The following is a 21417-nucleotide window of genomic DNA, read 5'->3' as shown; positions in this document are numbered from 1 at the left end:
CTCATCTCAAACAAAGTCTCTCCACTCGCTGTCTCACAGATGTACTGTTTCTGCTGCATGCCTTTTCTAGAGATACTTTCATGGGCACTGTTCTTCTGAATTGGCTTCTATAATTTCCGCTCTCTCTTTTAAAACAGTCCAAACAGTGCCACCACCAACATTCATTTACCGTCCAACTTCCAACTCACAGAACCAACTTTTCATCTTCCTCGTTTATTCACTCAACTGCCGTTTTCTGGAACAACCTTCCTTCATATGGATTTCCTGAAAATTACAGTTTATAGAAGTTCAAGTCTAATGTCAACAAATATCTTCTCTCATCTTCTCAACCTCCAACCGAAGCATGGTACTAAGTACTATAGGTTCTAATTCCTCTCGTGTTTGGGGTTTTCATAAAAAAAAAAAAAATATCATATGCCTCAACTAATGCTAAAAAAGTAACACATAGGCAACCTCAGAATAAAACTTCTGAGAACAATTAGAGAAATGCCATCGGGACTGAAGAATCAAGATTGTTCAGAATTCTTCTAATTTCCTTCTATGAAGATCATGGGAGGCACTGAGTGGTGTATATTGGGTATGGCAGGAGGTGGTTTGCCAAGACTGCCAATATATTTACCCAGTTTCTCACATCTGGTGAGTATGGGGTTGGCAAACCCAGGGTCCTGCGCTGGATATCATCATTCTTCTCTTTCTTGGTGATTCCTTTTTGCTTTCTCTATCTCTCAGGGTAACTTCAGAATTTTTTTTTTTTTTTGGCTGATGAACCATAAGCCTCAGGCTTCCTTGCACCATATGACTAATAATAATAATAATAAATAAATAAATTTTCTGTTTATACTCCGGAATGACCACATGGTCAGAGAAGTTCATAAGGCAGAGATAAAATACAATAAACAGTACCGTATTCATTAAAATTGAAATTATAGTTGGTCAGAGCGAAACGGATACAAAAATATAGATTGTAACAGGTTTAATAATAGGAAAAAATACATATATATTAGATTAGATACATAAAGTTTTCGGTTATCTAGTTAACCTTCTTCAGTTGATATGAAATGACAGTTAGAATGGAGGCGTGTACTGCCAGTCTGGTATGTGAAGCGCGTAGCTAATTGTTTGAGGTTGAAGCCTGTGGTTGTTATTTATGTGGACGTGGCCAGCGCTTGTCAATGGACAGGATCGTCGCTTCAGTGATAGGGTGGACTTGACAACCACTGTTCCTGTTCACTGAGGTATTGGAGCATTTGATGTTTAACGATTCCAACCAGGTGCGGCGCAGATAATGGCGGGACTTATCCACAATCACGACATCATGGTGTGGGTCAATGTCGTGGTGGGTTTCCCAGACGTGCTCGGCAATAGCTGAGTGCTCCACATCCGCTTATGTGGAGCACTCAGCTATTGCCATTTCATATCAACTGAAGAAGGTTAACTAGATAATCGAAAGCTTTATGTATCTAATCTAATATATATGTATTTTTTCCTATTATTAAACCTGTTACAATCTATAGTTTTTATCCGTTTCGCTCTGTGCAAACTATAATTTCAATTTTAATGTAATGAATCCGGAGCGCATAGGCCTCTTTAATTATATTTGGACTGTTCTTGGCCAACCAACATACGATATGGTCGTGAAGCTGCAAAAGGGTTTCATCTTTATAGCCCGTGGCTAGCAACATCTCAGATTTGCTCACAGGTGCAAATCAAACAGAGTTATCCCGAAAGGATTTCTTTACAAACCACCATTTCCTAACGAATGCATGCGACGTGCCTGTCAGAACTTCAGCTACAAGACCCTGAGCATATGGATTGGCTGCCTTCATCAAGACTCGCAATATGCTTCAACGAACAAAGCAGCCCTGTTGGTCGAACTTAGGAGTCTAGTTCCCGATCCTATTTACACCAATTTAATCCATACCTTGTGCTACCAAGCTGTCAGAGAACCTGAACGCTATTGTGCACGTCAAAAACGTAAGTTCAATGCTTTAATTAATGAATCCTTTCAATTTCGTCATCAGCGTAATACCCCTTCCACAGGTTGCCCAGATTTTGTATTGAACTTGAGCAACAAGCAATTATCTACAGAACAAATAGACCTATTGACCCTGGGTATGAAATTTGGTGTTCTCCCAAGAAACCCACCGATCACTGACATTGCCTTAGGCGTAGAAGCGTGTTTAACACGCTTCCCCGAAGATGTGGCAAACGCAATTCGCCTAAAAACTGGAGCAGTTCTACACCATGCTCGCCCCGCTTCTTCCAATCTCAGCCACAAACAAATTTCTGCCCTTAAGACACTGAAACGGGATTCATCCATTGTCATCCTACCGGCGGACAAAGGACGTCGAACAGTCGTAATGAATCGCGCAGATTACGAGACAAAAGCCTTGCTGTTCTTGCGGGACACTTCTATTTACAAGCTCTTAACCGTTCCCCCCATCAAAGCCTTGGAACGATGGGAGTCAAGAGTGAACATCCTTGTCAACAGCTGGCTCAAACAAAAGAAAATAACAGAATCAACACGTAATCACCTCCGTGCCTCCGGCTGCCAGATCCCACAATTTTACGGACTACCGAAAGTACACAAAGAAGGCACACCACTAAGACCCATTGTATCCTGTTGTGGCTCACCGAGTTACGAATTATCTAAGTTTGTCTCGAGGCTTCTTTCTCCACCTAGTAGGCAAGACCACCAACACCGTCTCCAACAGTAGTGAGTTCATAGAAAGGATCCATACCATATCCATCTCACAAGATCAGGTTATGGCACTGTTTGATGTAGTTTCACTTTTTACCTCCATCCCTGTAGAACTTGCCATCACATGTGCAAAACAACTCTTAGATAGTGACGAAACCCTTGGCAGCAGAACCAAACTAACACCAGACGATATCTCCACCGCCCTCAGACTGTGCTTAACAAGTGGTGCAATCATGTTTAGCGACTCCATTTATCAGCAGGTACACGGCACAGCCATGGGTTCCCCAGTTAGTTCGGTCACGGCAAACATCGCAATGGAGGAGTTAGAGGGTCATGCATTTACAGACGTACCAGATCCCATTGCCTTTTGGTGTCGCTATGTGGACAATGTGTTCGTAGTTATCCCCAGAAATTCAGGTCACCGAATCTTAGCCCACCTCAATTCTCTGTCACCTTTCATAAAATTCACGATCGAGCTAGAGTCGAACAACACCATACCATACTTAGACACCCTTGTCCGGCACGAGGGCACATGCTAGAAGACAACAGTCCATCGTAAACCTATGTGTGCTGGCCAATTTACCAACTTCCGGTCAGCACACACGCGTAGCCATCTTCTTGCCACTGCACGAACCTTACTAACCCACCTCAATTCTCTGTCACCTTTCATAAAATTCACGATCGAGCTAGAGTCGAACAACACCATACCATACTTAGACACCCTTGTCCGGCACGAGGGCACATGCTAGAGAACAACAGTCCATCGTAAACCTATGTGTGCTGGCCAATTTACCAACTTCCGGTCAGCACACACGCGTAGCCATCTTCTTGCCACTGCACGAACCTTACTAACTCGCGCCTGGACATACTCTAGCTCTGTAAATGAGGCGCACAGAAATCGCTAAAGTCAAGGCAGACCTTACGAGGTGTGGCTATCCCATCACTACCCTTGACAGGTGTGACCTACAGGCACGCGACCACGTAGCGACCAACAGAAACATCCAAGGTGGTGACTCAACCACGAGCGCCTTTATCCCATACTACCCTAACCTGTCACAACAGGTCTGTAGAATCTTAAAATCACATGGGATAAAGTGCTTGTAACTCCCAGGCAGGAAATTACGATCCCTCGTCTCCAAAGTGAAAACACCTGTCTCCACCCTACTACAAAGCGGATTGGTCTACCGCATCTCTTGCCATGACTGCACTAGCTGCTACTTCGGGGAAACTGGGAGAAGGCTCGAAAAACGCCTTTCCGAACACAAAAGAGCGATCCGCTTAGCGGATGTGGAGCACTCAGCTATTGCCGAGCACATCTGGGCAACCCACCACGACATTGACCCACACCGCGATGTCGTGATTGTGGATAAGTCCCGCCACTATCTGCGCCGCACCTGGTTGGAATCGTTAAACATCAAATGCTTCAATACCTCAGTGAACAGGAACAGTGGTTGTCAAGTCCACCCTATCACTGAAGCGACGATCCTGTCCATTGACAAGTGCTGGCCACGTCCACATAAATAACAACCACAGGCTTCAACCTCAAACAATTAGCTACGCGCTTCACGTACCAGACTAGCAGTACACACCTCCATTCTAACTGTCATTTCATATCAACTGAAGAAGGTTAACTAGATAACCGAAAGCTTTATGTATCTAATCTAATATATATGTATTTTTTCCTATTATTAAACCTGTTACAATCTATATTTTTGTATCCGTTTCGCTCTGAGCAACTATAATTTCAATTTTAATGTAATGAATCCGGAGCGCATAGGCCTCTTTAATTATAGTACCGTATTCAGTAGTCATGGGCTTGAACCCCGGTCACTCAAGGCACGTGTACTTATGGACAAGCGCTTGACCACTCGGCTATAGCGGCCCTATAATAATACAAGAGTTAGTAGAAAAGTAGGATGCTAGTAAGTCAGTTTTATCTTTAGCTGAGGATGCAACAGGACCATCATGTTATAACAGAGGTACATGTATAGATGGTGAAAAGTTGTGGCCAATAGATAGCCTCTGCAAGAGACTAGAATGTTCAGCTACCATTTGGACAGAAACAGCTTTACTACTCTTAGCCTGTTTAAAATCAAGTTTGGATTGCTTAACAACTGTTTAACAATTATTGCATGCTTCGATGCAGGCAGATAATGAAGATGAAGACTTGGATATAAGATTGAAATATGCAAATATGTTAGATTTTTATCTTGAATAGCCTTAGCACATTTATTGGAATGCTAAGGGTTATATAAAGGATGAGATTTTACATTAGAATATGGAATGAAAGATTTATCCCTACAAAAATTATTTCTTAGCCACAATCCAAACAAAGGTGGAGTCCTCTCCAGAGCATTATATACTGCAGTCATTATTACATTTGTGCAATAGAGAGAAGACAATCTCTCTATTGCACAAATGATGTTAAGCTTCATACCTAGATTAACCCTGGCGAATATATCTCAAACATCAATGAAAAGATCAATCGAAAGTTATATGACTCAGGAGCCTATTGGTGACCTCTACAAATTTGCCAAGGATCAGAATTACTGGAGACAGATCCTTGGTGGCCTAACCTCAACCAGGCAAACTGCACAGTAATGTGGCCAGTATAATAAAGTTTAAAAGAATAATGTCTGTATAATATTGTAAATACATAATGTCAAAAGTATAATATCTTTATGAATATATTGTAAATAATTTCCAAAAATTATTCTGTTGTTGGTTCTGGGGGATGAACCTGAATCTCGATGTGGGCCTATTCCTCAAGGCCTTCGTCCACCAGCCAATGTAAAGCCCCTGGAATTGCTTCAGTGAAGGGCACATTGTATATATACTTTTTATACAATAAAGATTATACATATATTTGTGATGCATTGATTAGATGAATAAAAGGGGAGGACTACATGTAGGAATTAGTGAAATTTTTGGATATGGCATACTCACAGCAATAACATACCCAGATCCTTGACAATGTGGCCTCAACAGTGCCTCCTGCCCTGTACATCCTCTCTCTCTCTCTCTCTCTCTCTCTCTCTCTCTCTCTCTCTCTCTCTCTCTCTCTCTCTCTCTCTCTCTCTCTCTTTCTTTCTTTCCAATCAAAAGCTGGCAGAATAGAAGAACTATTCTGCACTAATTAATCTGGATGCCTCCTAGAGAATTACTAACATGTTTGGTCCAGTGGACTATCTAGTGGCTGGCTTGAAAAAACTTTTTTCCCAATGACAGAAGAGACGTGAGGAGGAATTGGAGATTCTGGAGACTAAACATAGATTTCACTAGTTCAAGGCTCCAGTAAGCATGGTGGTATGGCAACAAGTGATGAGAGCCATTTGGTATTGCCTGGTGATGCAGAAGATCAGCCATTCCCCTATGGGGAATGGCTGACCTTCTGCATGGTGTGAACAGAAGAAGTTTGGTCAGCCATTCCCCTACGGGGAATGGCTGACCATACGGGGAATGGCTGACCAAACTTCTTCTGTTCACACCTGAATGGTCAGTTCCACCTCACTCTATTGGCGCATTAGAGCCTTAGATGCTGATGCGCCATAAAAACCCTAATAACCAACCAACCACCTCACTCTGTCAAGTGTTCCTGACCTTGTCCATGGGGATATACACAGGGTTGCCAAAATTTGGTACACTGAACTTGAAAGTGAAAATTGATATTCAGGCCCCACTGAGTGGGACCGTAGTATCAGTTCCATCTGCATTTTAGACTCTCATGTAGCAGCCCTAGCTGTCATACCTGACAGCTAGGGCTGCTACTTAAATTTAAATGAGACTTGATTAGTGGAAGTGTTATATGAGCTGCTTATTTCAAACAATTCAAAAATATGAACAGATGGGAAAATTAGTTACCTAGAACAAAATACTTACTGTCCAGTCCGAGTACATGAAATCAGCTATACTGAGCCAATCAGAACAAGAGACAGCAGATGCAATATTATCAGTAAAATATAAATAGTTCTGATGAAGAAATAAAGAGAATCCTTCTGCAGATATACAGGTTCTTCTGAAAATATCCTAAAAAAGAAAAGTCATTTATAAAGTATATATCTCGATAAACAGTCTACAAAAATAAAAATGGAACAGCAGAATTTTGTATGTGAATATGTCCAGAAGCAAACATTAGTAATGGCACAATGATACAAGAAAGCTATGCTTATGTAGTAATATCAATTAAACAAATAAATAAATAATTAGCTGAACTCATGTTCACCTTGTTCAGCTATTTTTATCATCTTCATCTCGGAAAGAAGGTGGTGCAAAGAATAAGGTAGTGAGTCTGAAAGTCCCCAAAATCATTTTCTTAATGTGTTCTTATTATTTTTTAAATTCTTGTTTTTTTTTTTTTTTTTTTTTTTTTTTAAATAGCCAAATATACTTTCAGTTTTGTATTTTCAAAATATTTACTATTACTAGCTCAGCCCAATTATAATTTTTATTTATTTACTGATATACGGCAGACCTCAGAGGTAAGGAAAACTGAATTCATTTTCCTGGATTTTTCTGAATAGAAAGGACAAAGAAAAGACAAAGGGTGGAAAGACTGCAAATAATTTACAAGTAGAGTTTTATATTTACAGTTAGCACGTTTGTATGACAACATAAGGCAATTTTTACTGAAAGTGCTTACAGTCCTTTTAAGTATCATATTGACTTGTGGATAATATTTTATTAATTGCTTTTGAACAAACTTATATAATCATATTAAGTGATTTATTGGGTGATTTCAATATGCCTCAAGCTATCAGGGCTTGATATTGGTATGAACCCATAGACACAAACATGTCTTCAGAATGCTTTTTCTAAATTGCAATTAGAGCAGAAATGTACATTCTTTGCTAGAATTAACAATTATGTTAGGTTTTTTTTTTTTTTTTTTTCCAGTTTAAATCTATTAAGAATGAATATGGATACAACTTATATTTGCCTTGTACGAAAAATTTGATTGGATACTATGATGTATATTTGCCTGTTTTTGCATCCAGTTACAAAGGAACTGGATGCAAAAACTAATTTTGATATCATATATTTGGATTTCAAGAAAGCTTTTGACACTGTTACGCATGGAAGACTACAGTACAAATTTGAGCAGTATGGTATTAAGTACAAGTTGCAACAATGGATAAAAGGGTGGTTGAGTGGGAGAAGACAGTTGTAATCAATGGATGCTGCTCACTGTGGACTAATGTTATTGGTGGAGTTCCCCAGGGTTCGGTGTTGGGCCCATTGTTGTTTTGTATATTTATCAATGATATTGATGAAGGTATATCAGGTTTAATGTTCAAGTTTACAGATGATACAAAGGTTGGCAGGGTTGTTAATGACAGTGAAGACAGTATGCTACTCCAACTGGATCTGGATAAGTTGGGCAAATGGGCTGAGAAGTGGCAACTGAAGTTTAACATTGACAAATGCAAAGTACTGCATATGGGTAGCAATAACTGAAGAGAAACATACCAACTGTGTGGTACTACACCAAGGGAAGTGGAAAGTGAAAAAGACCTGGGGGTAATTGTGCAGTCAGATGTGAAGTTTGATGAGCAGTGCAGACGGGCTGCCAGGGCAGGTCATGGAGGCTTGTCAATGATATGAGGAATTTTGCTAGTAGGGACAGGAAGGTTTTTTTTTTTTTGTCAGTTATCGGCACATCGGCTTCTATGGCCATAATGCACCTCCCAAAGTTTTTGCATTTTACTGTGATCCAAGCCCAAGGCGGGATTTGAACCCGAAACCTTTGGGTTGCCAGGCAAGCACTTTATCCACCTGGCTAGCCCGGTCGGCGGACAGGGAGGTGATTATCCCATTATACAAGGCAATGGTAAGGCTAAACCTTGAGTACTACATGTCTGGAGGCCTCATTTTAGGTTGCTTGAGCAAGTACAGAGAAGTTGCAAACAAGATTGGTGAGAGGAATGAAGGGGTGGTATTACCAAGAAAGTATGGTATTAAGTTGCAACAATGGATAAAAGGGTGGTTGAGTTCAGCTAATTGCAGTATTCTGGAAGCTAGGCACTTGAGAGGTGGTCTGATTGATGCGTATAAGGCCTTGAATGGGTTGAGCATAGAGCTTACAATATCAGAATCCCGGTCATTTTTTTCCGGTATTGATACAAAAAATACAGGTTTTTCGGTACTAATTTAAAAAAAAATAATTTTTTTAAAAAATTAGTACCAAAAAAACGGTATTTTTACTAGTTGGCATGGAAAGGTTACAGAACAATAAAAAGTACTGAATCCTATAACAGCTACAAGATGATCTGTAATACAGCCACAGAAAAGGTTCTACAGGCAAAGGCAGTTTATGAGAAATCACTAGCAAACAGAGCAATGAGGGGGGGATAAGAAATTCTTCACATATATAAATGCCAAGAAGAGCAGGACAAACCAGATCGGACCTTTACGTAAGGGAAAGGGTATTAAATACACCAGCTGCCATTGCAGATGAACTCAACAGTTATTTTGCATCGATATTTACAAATGAAAAACCTTTTGTGGCAATGGGAAATTGTGGGAGCAAAGTTGAAAAATATGAAATTAATGATATTGAAATTTCGCAAGATTATTTAATGAAAAATCTTTCGAGCCTACAGGCCAGTAAGGCTCCTGGAGTTGATGGAATATACCCTATAATCTTAAGGGAGGCGGCAAGTGAGTGCATTGAACCATTGAAGCATTGAGTGAGTGCATTGAACCATTGCGAGCATCACTAGACTCTGGGGAGATTCCCTTGGATTGGAAAAGTGCCAATGTATCTCCCATACATAAGGGTGGCTCTAAGAGTGAAGTGGGAAATTATCAACCTGTCAGTCTGACTTCAGTGGTAGGGAAAAGCATGAAGGCAATGATCAAGGGTGGAATTCAGGCTCACTTGGATCGAATTGAAATTCTCAAGGAAACCCAGCATGGTTTTGTAAAGGGAAAATAATGTTTAACAAATCTGGTTCGCTATTTTGAAAGGGTCACTCATGAGCTGGATTTAAGGAATAATTTCGACATTGTTTATTTAGATTTCAGCAAAGCTTTTGACTCAGTCCCACACGAGCGGTTGCTTTATAAGCTGGAACAGGTTGGAATCACTGTTACCTTAGATGGATAGCAGGATGGCTTCAGGGCAGGAGGCAGAGGGTTGTGATAAATGGCTATTCCTCAGATTTGGTTGATGTAAGAAGTGGGGTTCCCCAAGGATCAGTATTAGGACCACCGTTGTTTTTAATTTTCATTAAAGACATCAATGAAGGGATAGAGGGCGTGATGTCTAAATTTGCAGATGATGTTAAAATTGGTAGAGTAGGTAATGATCACTCTCAAGCTGAGCTTCTTCAGAGAGACCTAGATAGACTTCAGGAATGGTCAGAAAAATGGCAGCTATGCTTTAATCCAACAAAGTGTAAGGTATTACACCTGGGAAACAGTAATCCCAAAATAACTTATTCACTTGGTGGAGTTCAACTAAACCCAGTACTGGAGGAAAAGGACTTGGGTGTTACGATACGGTCAGATATTAAATTCTCTGAGCATTGTAAACAGGTTGCAAGGAAGGCCCACTGTGTCCTATCGATAATCTATCGAACTTTTGCAAGTAGAGATAGGGACGTGATAATCCCATTATATAAGGCTTTTGTTAGACCAAACTTGAAATACTGTGTTCAAGTATGGAGACCGCTCCTAAAGAAAGACACCGAGCTTCTTGAAAGGGTGCAAAGACGGGTAACTTGCCTGGTGAGATCGGCAAAAAGGGTGTCCTTATGAAGAAAGACTACGAATATGTGGGTTGCAGAGTTTGAAAACTAGACTCCTTAGAGGAGATTTGATTGAGGTGTTTAAGGCTCTGAGAGGCATCAGTAAAATGAATGAGGATGAAATTTTCAAGATTATAAATGATCCTAGAACTAGGGGACATAAATTCAAGTGACGGGGGGAAATGTTTAGATTGGACTGTAGCATCAGCATTAAGCATTAGCATTAGCAGAGGCATTTGATGCAAGAAAACAAGCTTATGCAGCATCAGCCAAAAAAAAAAAAAAACCCACTTCCACTTCACCCCTCTGTTCGTTCAAAATACCTGTCCAGCTGAGCCTTAAACTTATTTAGGCTATCAACCTCCACCACAAGGGATGGAAGTCTGTTCCACCAACCAACCACCCGCTGGCTAAAGGCAAATTTCCGCACATCTATCCTACATCTGTCTTTCCTCAATTTGAATTTATGCCCTCTCAGGTGATTTTTCTGAGCTAGAGGAAGAATCCCATCAGCATTGAGCATGCTTAAACCATTCAAGGCTTTATACACCTCTATCAGATCACCTCGCTGGTGCCTAGTCTCCAGACACTGTAATTTGCAAAACTTAAGCCTTTCTTCGTAAGAGCACCCCTTTGTTCCATTCACTAATCTTGTTGCCCTTCTCTGTACTCGTTCCAGCAGCTCTACATCCTTCTTGAAATGAGGCCTCCAGACCTGTATACAGTACTCTAGGTGTGGCCTGACCATTGCCTTATACATTGGAATAATCACCTCCTTATCCCTGCTGGAAAAATTCCTGTATATCATTGACAATACTCCATGAGCTACTCTTGCAGCCCGTCTGCACTGCTCAGAGAACTTCATATCTGCCTGACCAACCACCCCCAAGTCCCTTTCATTCTCTACCACTGTCAGTGTAGTACCACAGAGTTGATACGTTGTTCTGGGGTTGCTGTTTCCCATGTGTAGTACTTTACATTTGTCAATGTTAAACTTCATTTGCCACCTCTCAGCCCATCTGCTCAACCTTTCCAGATCCTGTTGCAGCAGCATAGTGTCAGTAGTGTCCTTGACAACCCTGCCAACCTTTGTATCGTCTGCAAACTTGGACATTACGCTTGATATACCATCATCAATATCATTTATAAATACAGAAAACAATAATGGACCCAACACTGAGCCCTGAGGGACTCCACTAATAACATTAGTCCACGATGAGCAGTGTCCATTGATTACCACTCTCTGTCTTCTCCCCCTCAACCACCCCTTTATCCATAGCAGCAATTTGCCTCCAATGTCACACTGCTCCAATTTGTGTAGCAGTCTTCCATGTGCAACAGTATCAAAAGCCTTTCTAAGATCCAAGTATATAATATCAAAGTTATTCCCTGCATCCAGTTCTTTTGTGACTGCATCATAGTATCCAATCAAGTTGGTCAGGCAAGACTTCCCCTTAACAAAACCATGCTGTGTCTGAGCTATAACTGAAGTCTTGTCTAAATGATCCTGCAGTGCTTCTTTAACCAGTGCCTCCATTAATTTTCCTGGAACAGAAGTTAAGCTCACAGGTCTATAATTACTTGTGTCAGCCTTTGATCCTCCTTTGTGAATTGGGGTCACATTTGCATATTTCCAGTCTATGGGTACCTCCCCTGAGTCCAAGGAAGCTCTCATAATTATGGCTAAGGGTTTGCTTACTTCCTTTGCTGCCTCCTTTAATATAACTGGATAGATCCCATCCACCCCGGGTGCCTTTCTTGTGTTTATCTTCAACAGTTTCTCCTCCACTTTACTCCCAGTTATTTCAAGATTCTGTAGCTTACTGCTAGAGTTGAATACACCTCTGGCATTCCCCTTGCTGAATAACTCCTCATGTGTGAATGTCGATGCAAAATATTCATTTAGTTTGTTGGCTACCTGAGCAGGATCATCAACAGTTGACCCATCAATATCAAGTGGACCAATCTGATTCATCCCCTTCATTCTAGAGTTTACATAAGTAAAGAACTCTTTGCTGTTTTTCTTTGCATCCCTTGCCAAAGATTTCTCGTAATCTGCCTTCGCCTGCCTAACCTCCTTTGAAACTTGGTTGCATATCAACTTGTATCTATCATAGGCTTCTGTGTCATGTGTTAATTTGTAAGTATCCCATGCATTTTTCTTCTCTGCCATATGCCTCATTAGTTCATCTGACATCCATTTTGGCCTAAACCTTGAACAATATTTCTTTGTTGGTATGTAAAGACTAGTAGCTTCCAAGATAAGTTCTTTGAATGCTTCCCATTTTGAATTTGCTGTTGGTAACATCATCAGTTGGTCCCACCGTATAGAATTTAAATACTGTCTCAGTCCATCGTAGTCTCCTTTACGGAAGCAATAACCCTTCCCTTTACCCCTAATGGTAGTTACCTCTTTGAGTAAATCCCACTTCAGCACACTGTGATCACTGCCACCTAGTGGTTCATTTATCTGCAGATTCTTAATGCATGATGAATCACTGCTGATAATCAAATCAAGAGTATTACTCCCTCTAGTTGCCTCCCGAACATGCTGATGTAGAAAACAATCATCCAATAAATCCACAAAAGCCCTGCTAGTGCGTGAGTAACCAGCCCCCAAATTCCAGTCAATATCTGGGAAATTAAAATCTCCCATTATAAGACTCTCTGATTTACTGGCCCACTCTATTTCCCTGTACAGTTCCTTATTATACTCATCAGAGTCATTAGGCCTATAGCACACTCCTACTCTCAATTTTGATCTCCCATGCTTACGTCACACCAAACTGACTCAACACTGCACTGTCCAGCGATGTCGACTGGCTTCACTTCCTTGGTTTTTATGTGTTTCTTAACTAATAGCATAACCCCTCCCCCCTTCCTATCCTGTCTATCCTTTCTGTAGACATTGTACTCCCCAAATTGCAGTTCTGCATCCCTTATATCTGTGTGACACCACGTCTCTGATATCCCAACAATATCTGCCTTTGATGTTTTGAGCAATACCTCAATTTCATCAAATTTATTTACTAAACTCCTAGCATTGGTGTACACACAAGTATACCTGCACCTGTTTCTATTCTTAGCTACCCTAACACAACCCATGTGTTTACTTGTACCGCAATGGCTCCCAGCAGTCTCTGAAATACCATGCATCTTGTTTTTCAGGCTTCTGCTCATTCTAATAGAAGCAGTGCAAGAATCTCTTTCACCTCTGCCAGTGGCTACTGTCAATCTACTGGTCTTTGTCTCCCCCCAAGCTAGCAGTTTTCCGACCCACCTAACACTGCCTCGATAGCATCAGCAAATATTCTTGCACCCTTTCTATTTAAGTGTATCCCATCCCTGTAGAAGCAATCTCTCCTGTTAACAAGTACAGTCCAGGCTGAAAAAAATTCTACCCCTTGAGCCTTGCACAATCTTTCCAGGGCCGAATTGATCGACAAAGCTCTCATCATATACTCCCTCCTATCGTGTCTGGGCAGAATTGCAGATACTTTCAAATTCAACCCTAATTCTCGGCTTTTGTTCAGCAGTGACCTGTACTTGTTAAGTAATTCTGCCGGTCTCCTACTCTTAATATTATTAGTGCCAACGTGTACAACTATATCACCTTTTGTGCCCTTAAAAGATGATATTCGCTCTACAACGTCATAAACCTTTGCCCCTGGCAGACATACCCTGGTCCTGTTCCGCCTATCTTTTTTACAAAGCATGTTCCCCGTTTCCCTGACAATAGAGTCACCAACAACTATTAGTTCCTTCGGGACCAGCGCATTCTACCTTGGGGGTTGCCTCTGTGTCACGCGATGCCCAAGTGCAAGCTCTGGCGTTGATGTGGGCAGCTGAGAGCTTGATGGGCCCCCCAATTTAGTTTCTTCGAGGGCATCCACCCTGTCCTTCAAGCTCTCATATAGGCCCACAAGAACGCCGAGTTGTTGCCTGATATCGATACACTCCTTGCATCGCGCACACACAAAGACATCCCCCATGGCAGTATCATGTCCCGTACCCGATTGCTCTGCAAACATCAAACAAACAGTGCATTTTATAATTCTGTAGGAAGTTTTATTTTAGCCTGTGAGTTATAAATTACTGGAATAAGTTGCCTACATGGGTGGTAGAGGCTGACAGTTTGGGGAAATTGAAAGGTCATCTGGATAGTACCTTCAGGTGAGGGAAGCGCATAGGATGATTGGTTTAATTTCCTTTTCTTTTATTAATTATTATTATTTATTTATTATTATTTTTTTATCATTGTTTTATTCGGTTTTTTTTTTTTTTTTGGCTGGTGCAGCATAAGCCATAGGCTTTCTTGCACCATGTGGCCATTACTAATACTATATCATCAATGGACACCATGCAACATTGCAACCTGTCCACAATTCTCGGACAACTTCATGTAGTAGTAGTAGTGGTGGTAGTAGTAGTAGTAGTAGTGGCATGTGATGCAAGAAAGAATGCTTATGCAGCATCAGCCAAAAAAAATCACACCATTCCCTCCAAATGCCTGTCCAGTCCTCCTTAAATTTATTTAACCTATCAACTTCCACAACGACAGATGGAAGTTTGTTCCAGCAATTAACCACCCGCTGGCTAAAGGCAAATTTCCGCACATCTATTCTACATCTGTCTTTTCTTAATTTGAATTTATGCTCCCTTAGGTTCGTAATCTGAACAAGTGGAAGGATCCCATCAGAATTCTGCGTGCTCAACTCATTCAAGGCCTTATCTCAAAGACCTTTGTATTATTTACTCGAGTAAGTTTTTTCCTTTCTTTTCTTACATCTATATCAAGTGTGCATCTTACCATTCTGTGATCACTTCCAACATTTACCTTGTTCAGGACAGTAACATCATTCAAGATATATCTTCTGTTAGTGAGGATGAAATCGATTTCATTAGTTGTTAATCCATTTGGGCTCTTCCATGTCCACTTTCTGTTCATCCTTTTGTTGAAAAAAGTGTTCATTACTGACATTCCTCTAGATTCTGCAAATTCCACATGTCTTTCACCTCTTTCATTTCTTTCACCAATTCCAAAATTTCCTATAGTTCCCCTTTCTGTGCTGTTTTGTCTCTTTCCAACCTTAGCATTGAATTTCTGTTTCGGTGTACATTTCTTCAACCTCTTCATCATCATGGCTCGTTTTTGGTGCATAAATCATTATAACCTTTAGCTTATACCTCTTAGAAATCCTGAGTAGTAGTCTTGACACCCTTGGTGATGTACTTTTTAATTCCAAAAATTTTGTTTTTTATATCTTTATGGACCAGAAAGCCAACTCCACCTTCACTCCTTTCACTGTTTCCATTGGTGTACAGCAGATTTCCACTTGATAAACTTATATGTGATTCATTTCTTCTTCTTGTTTCAGCCAAACCGATGATATTCCAATTTACATTTTCTAATTCCTTTTCCAGCTCTAGTATCCTGTCTTCACCGGTGAGCAATCTTACGTTGTAACAGGCCAAGTTCAGTTTCCGTGCATGGTAGCCTGATCGTACCCAGAGATTCTTAGCACCCTCTAATTCCACTCTGATCCTCTTGCTGCCGTAAGACGGGAGAGTGAAAACCGCTGGGGACTGAGGGCCATTTGTTTCGTTGTGCTGTCATGTGCTGGAGGGTTTGGTCTTTTCCTCTTCACGCTGACTAGGCATCTTGAAGAGAACAACTCTACACATTCATTGCCAACTAAGTGACGATGAAGTGACGTAACAGGGCTTACCATCAAGAAGGTGTGCATGAGTGGATTTTAGGGAGGCAGGCCAACCAGACTTCTCGTAAATCTTCTGAAATAGAAAGATATTAGATCTATCAGTGTTTTAGAGTGAGTATCTGATAACACACAGAATGCCTGTTCCCCTCTAAGCCCCGCTGACTTCTATTTAGGCCTAAATCTTGAACAGTATTTCATAGTTTGTATGAAAAGCCTACTAGCTTCATGATTAAATCCTTGAAGGCTTCCCATTTAGAATTCACTGTTTTTAACATGATCAGTTGATCCCACTGAATAGAATTTAAAAATGTCTGAGATCACTGTAGTCTCCTTTACAAAAACTCTTCCCTTTACCCTTGATAGTAATCTATCGAGATACCCTTTACCCGTGATAGTAGTCTTGATAGTTACATCTTTAAGTAAATTCCACATCAGCAGACTGATCACTGTCAACTGGTGGTTCCTTTATCTGCAAATTCCAAATGCATGATGGTTATATTAATAACCTTTTCCACTGACTGGAAATCCTATCTATAGTTTTGCTGATGACAGCACATTACATTCCACCTTCCAGTTTGAAGAAACCTTGCCCCGCTTAAACAGCTTCAACTTCTTGAATATTCACTACATATTCCTTAAATGCTGATCTCCAGGTAATTCTCCAGTGGGGCAAAGATAACTTACTTGATTTCAATTCTCCTAAAACTCAGTCCTGTCTTATACCTCACAAAAAGGGATTCTTGTGATGGCACTCCGATTTCTAAGCAAGATCATATATTGCTATAAGGCAATACCGTGACTTCTAATCTCTCTTGGCATAAGCACATTACAAATGTTGTTTCCTCTGCATATAAAAAACTGAGTTTTCTCCTTTCCTCCTGGCATTACTTTTCTTACAAACAGCTGTTCGCTCTGCACAAATTGCAAATCCACCCTATCATGGAATATTGTTCTCACATCTGGGGTGATGTCCCCAAAACCTCTCTCATGCTGCTTGACTCCATTCAAAAGAGGGCAATTAGGTTAATTAATGACTCATCTCTAACAACATCACTCCACTCTCTGTCTCATTGACATTCTGTTTCTGCTGGATGCCTTTTCTATAGATACTTATTATTATTATTAGCCATATGGTGCAAGGAAGCCTGAGGCTTATGCTGCACCAGGCAAAAAAAAAAAAAAAAAAAAATTTCTGAATTACTCAAAGAGAGAGAGAGAGAGAGAGAGGTAGAAGGGAATCACCAAGAAAGAGAAGAATGATGACATCCAGCTCAGGACCCTGGGTGTGCCAAGCCCATACTCACCAGATGTGAGCCCCTGGGTCCATGAGCACTGTTCTGTATTGGCTTCCATAATTCCTGCTCTTTCTTCCAAAGCAGTCCGAACATTTGCTGCAACCAGTCAACATCCATTTACTGTCCAACTTCAAACTGACAGAACCAACTTTTCTTCTACCTAATTTATTCCTTCAACTTCTGTTTTCTAGAACAACCCTCCTTCATACATATTTCCTGAAAATTACAATCTACTGAGGTTCATGTCTAATGTCAACAAATATCTTCTTTCATCTTCTCAACCTACAACCCATGCAGTCTTAGTACAATCCAGGTACTAAGTACTATAGGTTCTAATACCTCTTCATGTTTGGGGTTTTTGTAAAAAAAAAAGAAAGAAAGAAAAATTTTTTAAAAAAAATCTTTCCAGTGACTTTTTCAGTCGTACAATGAACTACCAAGAAGTGTGGTACAGGTCCTGGTATTTCTTTCATTCCGGGCCATTTAACTACTGATACTATTTTCAGGGGTATTAGCATCTGTTAGAGACAGTGTTGCGGTAATAGAAGAAAAATTTTGATTATCAGGAGTCATAAGTGTGTGTTTTTGGTTCAGTACCTGGGCTCCCACCCACCATAGAGCTCAAATTGCATGACCCAGCAAGCAATAATGCACTAAGCAGTGGGATGCCTGGGCTATCCAGTCACCACACTTGCCCTTTCTCTTGCCTGAATCTTGTCTCTCGGACCATGAGAGTAGGGGCATGGCACTGACATGGTTGACCCTCGCAGGTGAAATCACTATCCAATTGATCCTGCCGGGCCTTCCAGGACCACCTGTCAGGTCAAAGCAGGAGCCAAAGTAGTGTGTCGAGCTGGGAAACTCGACTACAAGGATTGCCCTTTATGAGTTTAAACAGGTCACAATGCAAAACAAACATGCCGGATTCCTGTGACATTAGTCTGGAACCCAGTGATGCTAATCTGGAGGTCGCTTCACCACATACATGTGCCCATGTCAAGGGGAGCTAAAGAGAGAATCCCATGCTGGGATGCCATGAACTCCAACATGGGATTCTCCTTATAGTTGGATCCATACTGGACCCTTTTTCAGTGCTTGCATTTGATTCTACCTTAGAGTTTGGGATTAGCAAGAAGTTCTGCTGGAATAGAGGCCCAACCACAGAGTGTGGATGAACCACTCTGACTCAGGGTTTTAATGATGCTTCACCCAAAGGAGGGAAATTTCACACTGGGTTGTAAGAACCCTTAGCTTGGTTTGAAGGATGCACCTGGGTTGATGGTAGTTAAGGCTACAAGATGATCTCAAGAAAGTGGTTGATAACAGCATAATATGCCACATCTATGTTTAAAGGCTAGAGAAGTATACTACGAAATCAGCTACAAGACCTGCACCATGTGAATTTGGCATTACCAAACCCACCAAACACGAACTTCAGATGAAAAATCAGATTGTGATCCTGATGCAAAACTTCTAGTGCTAGTTTTCAAACCAACACCACTTTATGTTTCTATAAATGTAATAACATATAACACAACATGTAAGTATTTATGTTGCATTACATCTCTCTCTCTCTCTCTCTCTCTCTCTCTCTCTCTCTCTCTCTCTCTCTCTCTCTCTCACACACACACAAATACCATGTAAAATTGTTTTTGCATTTTTTTCTAAGCCACAGTCTGAAGAATATATAAATTATTTCTAGTTTAATCTACAATTTCAGAATTCCAAATTATAAATTATTTAAATTAAATGTAAGCTCTGAAGAGCATTTATTTTATTTTTGTATTAAAACTTAGTGTCATATTGTTGCTACTCATGCAGAGGAATGCTTTTCTTTTAAAGAAAACATTCCTCTGCACAAGCAACAATGTTATTAAAAACTACATGCTAAACATGCTTCAAATATATATAATATTTTTACCAAAAAAAAAAAAAATCGAGTTTAGCTCCATGGAGCTGAGATTTTATTCGGTATTTTTATTTACAATCAACAATAAAGGTTTGTGGCAACTAAAGTAGGATACATAATTGAAACAATTCAAATCATTAACATTGCGATTGAAGACCAAGCTGATACATGATTGACCATGCATAGTAGATTTTGTAGGTTCTGATGTGAGTTTAAGATCGAATGCTGATTCCATGAAGTCGAGGAATGGAGCATTTTCAGGTTTCTTAACATCAACGTTGAAATCACCCACTAAAATTATTGGGATCTTTTGAAAGTTGAATTTCCTTACAACTTTAGGTACATCTCCAAACTCTGGCAAATAAATCGCTAGATTGGATATTAAGAAAACTTTAATCTGCTCCAATGTTGAATTAGGTGAGATGTAGAATGTTACAAGCAAAGTCTTCTGTCCATTTATTTCAACTTCAGCTGCGCAAATGTCGCCACAATTATCTGCACCAGTCATTTGCCGTAGCGAGCCTGCCATCCACGGTAATGAGAATATGTGGCATACATATTGTCAATTCAACTTTATTGTATATCGCAACACTACCATATCGCACAGGTCTTTTGAATTGTGTGATAAATTTGTATCCTCGAACATCAATATTTTCATAATTTTCAAGCCATGTTCCATTTAATGCCAAGGATTCCATTCGATTCCATGAGAACTGAATCGGTCGCGATTTCTTCGCTATGAAGTTTCAAATTCTGTGTATTCAACAATACCATTCTGAAACTTGACGAAGCAACTTGATTCCAAAATTGTAATGAATGTTTCCAAACAATGGTTATTCAAATGTTTCAATTCAGTTCGAAGATCTGAATGTGTTACAACTGTGAGCATGGTAGAATATAAAGTCGTCTTTCTGATTTCTGATGTACAGGCCATCGATGCTTCTAACTCTCAACAATGCAATGTACACCAGTTTTTGTTCGAGACTTTTATTGTAATCGAATACGATTTCTCTGAAAGTTCCACCCTGAGATTTATGAACCATCACGGCACAAGCTTCAACCAAAGGAAATTGGATTCTTTTGCATTTAAGCATTTTGCTTTTGAAAGAAACTTTGGCAGTACGTCTCGTAATCGGAGTCCAGCCATATTTTAACATAACACAATGCGACAACATGTGCGGGCGAGACTTGAGACAACTCTTAGTTCCAACATTCTTGCTTTTGAAATGTAACCACAATCTTTTGATTTCTGTTTCTTCCATTTTCTTCCATACATTCACGCATGAGGAGTTATTCAGGAAGGAGAATGATGTAGGTAAAGTAAACATTGGCAGTGAGCTGGATGATTTTGTAATAACTGAGAGGAAAGTGGAGGAGAGATTGTTGAGGATAAACATAAAAAAGGCACCTGGGGTGGATGGGATCTATCCAGTTATATTAAAGGAGGCAGCAAAGGAAGTATGCAAACCCCTAGCCATAATTATGAGAGCTTCTTTGGACTCAGGGGAGGTACCCATAGACTGGAGATGTGCAAATGTAACCCCAATTCACAAAGGAGGATCAAAGGCTGACACAAGTAATTATAGACCTGTTAGTTTAACTTCTGTTCCAGGTAAATTAATGGAGGCACTGGTTAAAGAAGCACTGCAGGATCATCTAGACAAGAATTCAGTTATAGCTCAGACGCAGCATGGTTTTGTTAAGGGCAGGTCTTGCCTGACCAATTTGATTGGATACTATGATGTAGTCACAAAAGAACTGGATGCAGGGAATAACTTTGATATTATATATTTGGATCTTAGAAAGGCTTTTGATACTGTTGCACATGGAAGACTGCTGCACAAATTGGAGCAGTGTGGCATTGGAGGCAAATTGCTGCTATGGATAAGGGGATGGTTGAGTGGCAGAAGACAGAGAGTGGTAATCAATGGACACTGCTCAACGTGGACTAATGTTATTAGTGGAGTTCCTCAGGGTTCAGTGTTGGGTCCGTTGTTGTTTTCGGTGTTTATGAATGATATTGATGATGGGATATCAAGTTTAA

The 21417-nt window shown here is 40.3% G+C and overlaps 1 protein-coding gene across 1 annotated transcript in view; it reads right to left on the bottom strand.

Annotated features, from left to right (window-relative positions):
• The window catches only part of Rad17 (Rad17 checkpoint clamp loader component), a 382411-nt gene that overhangs the window by 118743 nt on the left and 242251 nt on the right, over nt 1–21417 (bottom strand). Inside the window, exon 12 of the mRNA XM_090380952.1 lies at nt 6581–6727. Within this exon, the coding sequence (XP_090237078.1) occupies nt 6581–6727 (147 nt within the window). The remainder of the gene's footprint in view (nt 1–6580; nt 6728–21417) is intronic.

Source organism: Mastigoproctus giganteus, chromosome 9 (genome assembly GCF_048544385.1).
Source record: "Mastigoproctus giganteus isolate SK-2022 chromosome 9, ASM4854438v1, whole genome shotgun sequence".
NCBI lineage: Eukaryota > Metazoa > Arthropoda > Arachnida > Uropygi > Thelyphonidae > Mastigoproctus > Mastigoproctus giganteus.
Note: the sequence above shows the minus strand (reverse complement) of the source record. Positions and strands in the feature narration are given on the sequence as shown.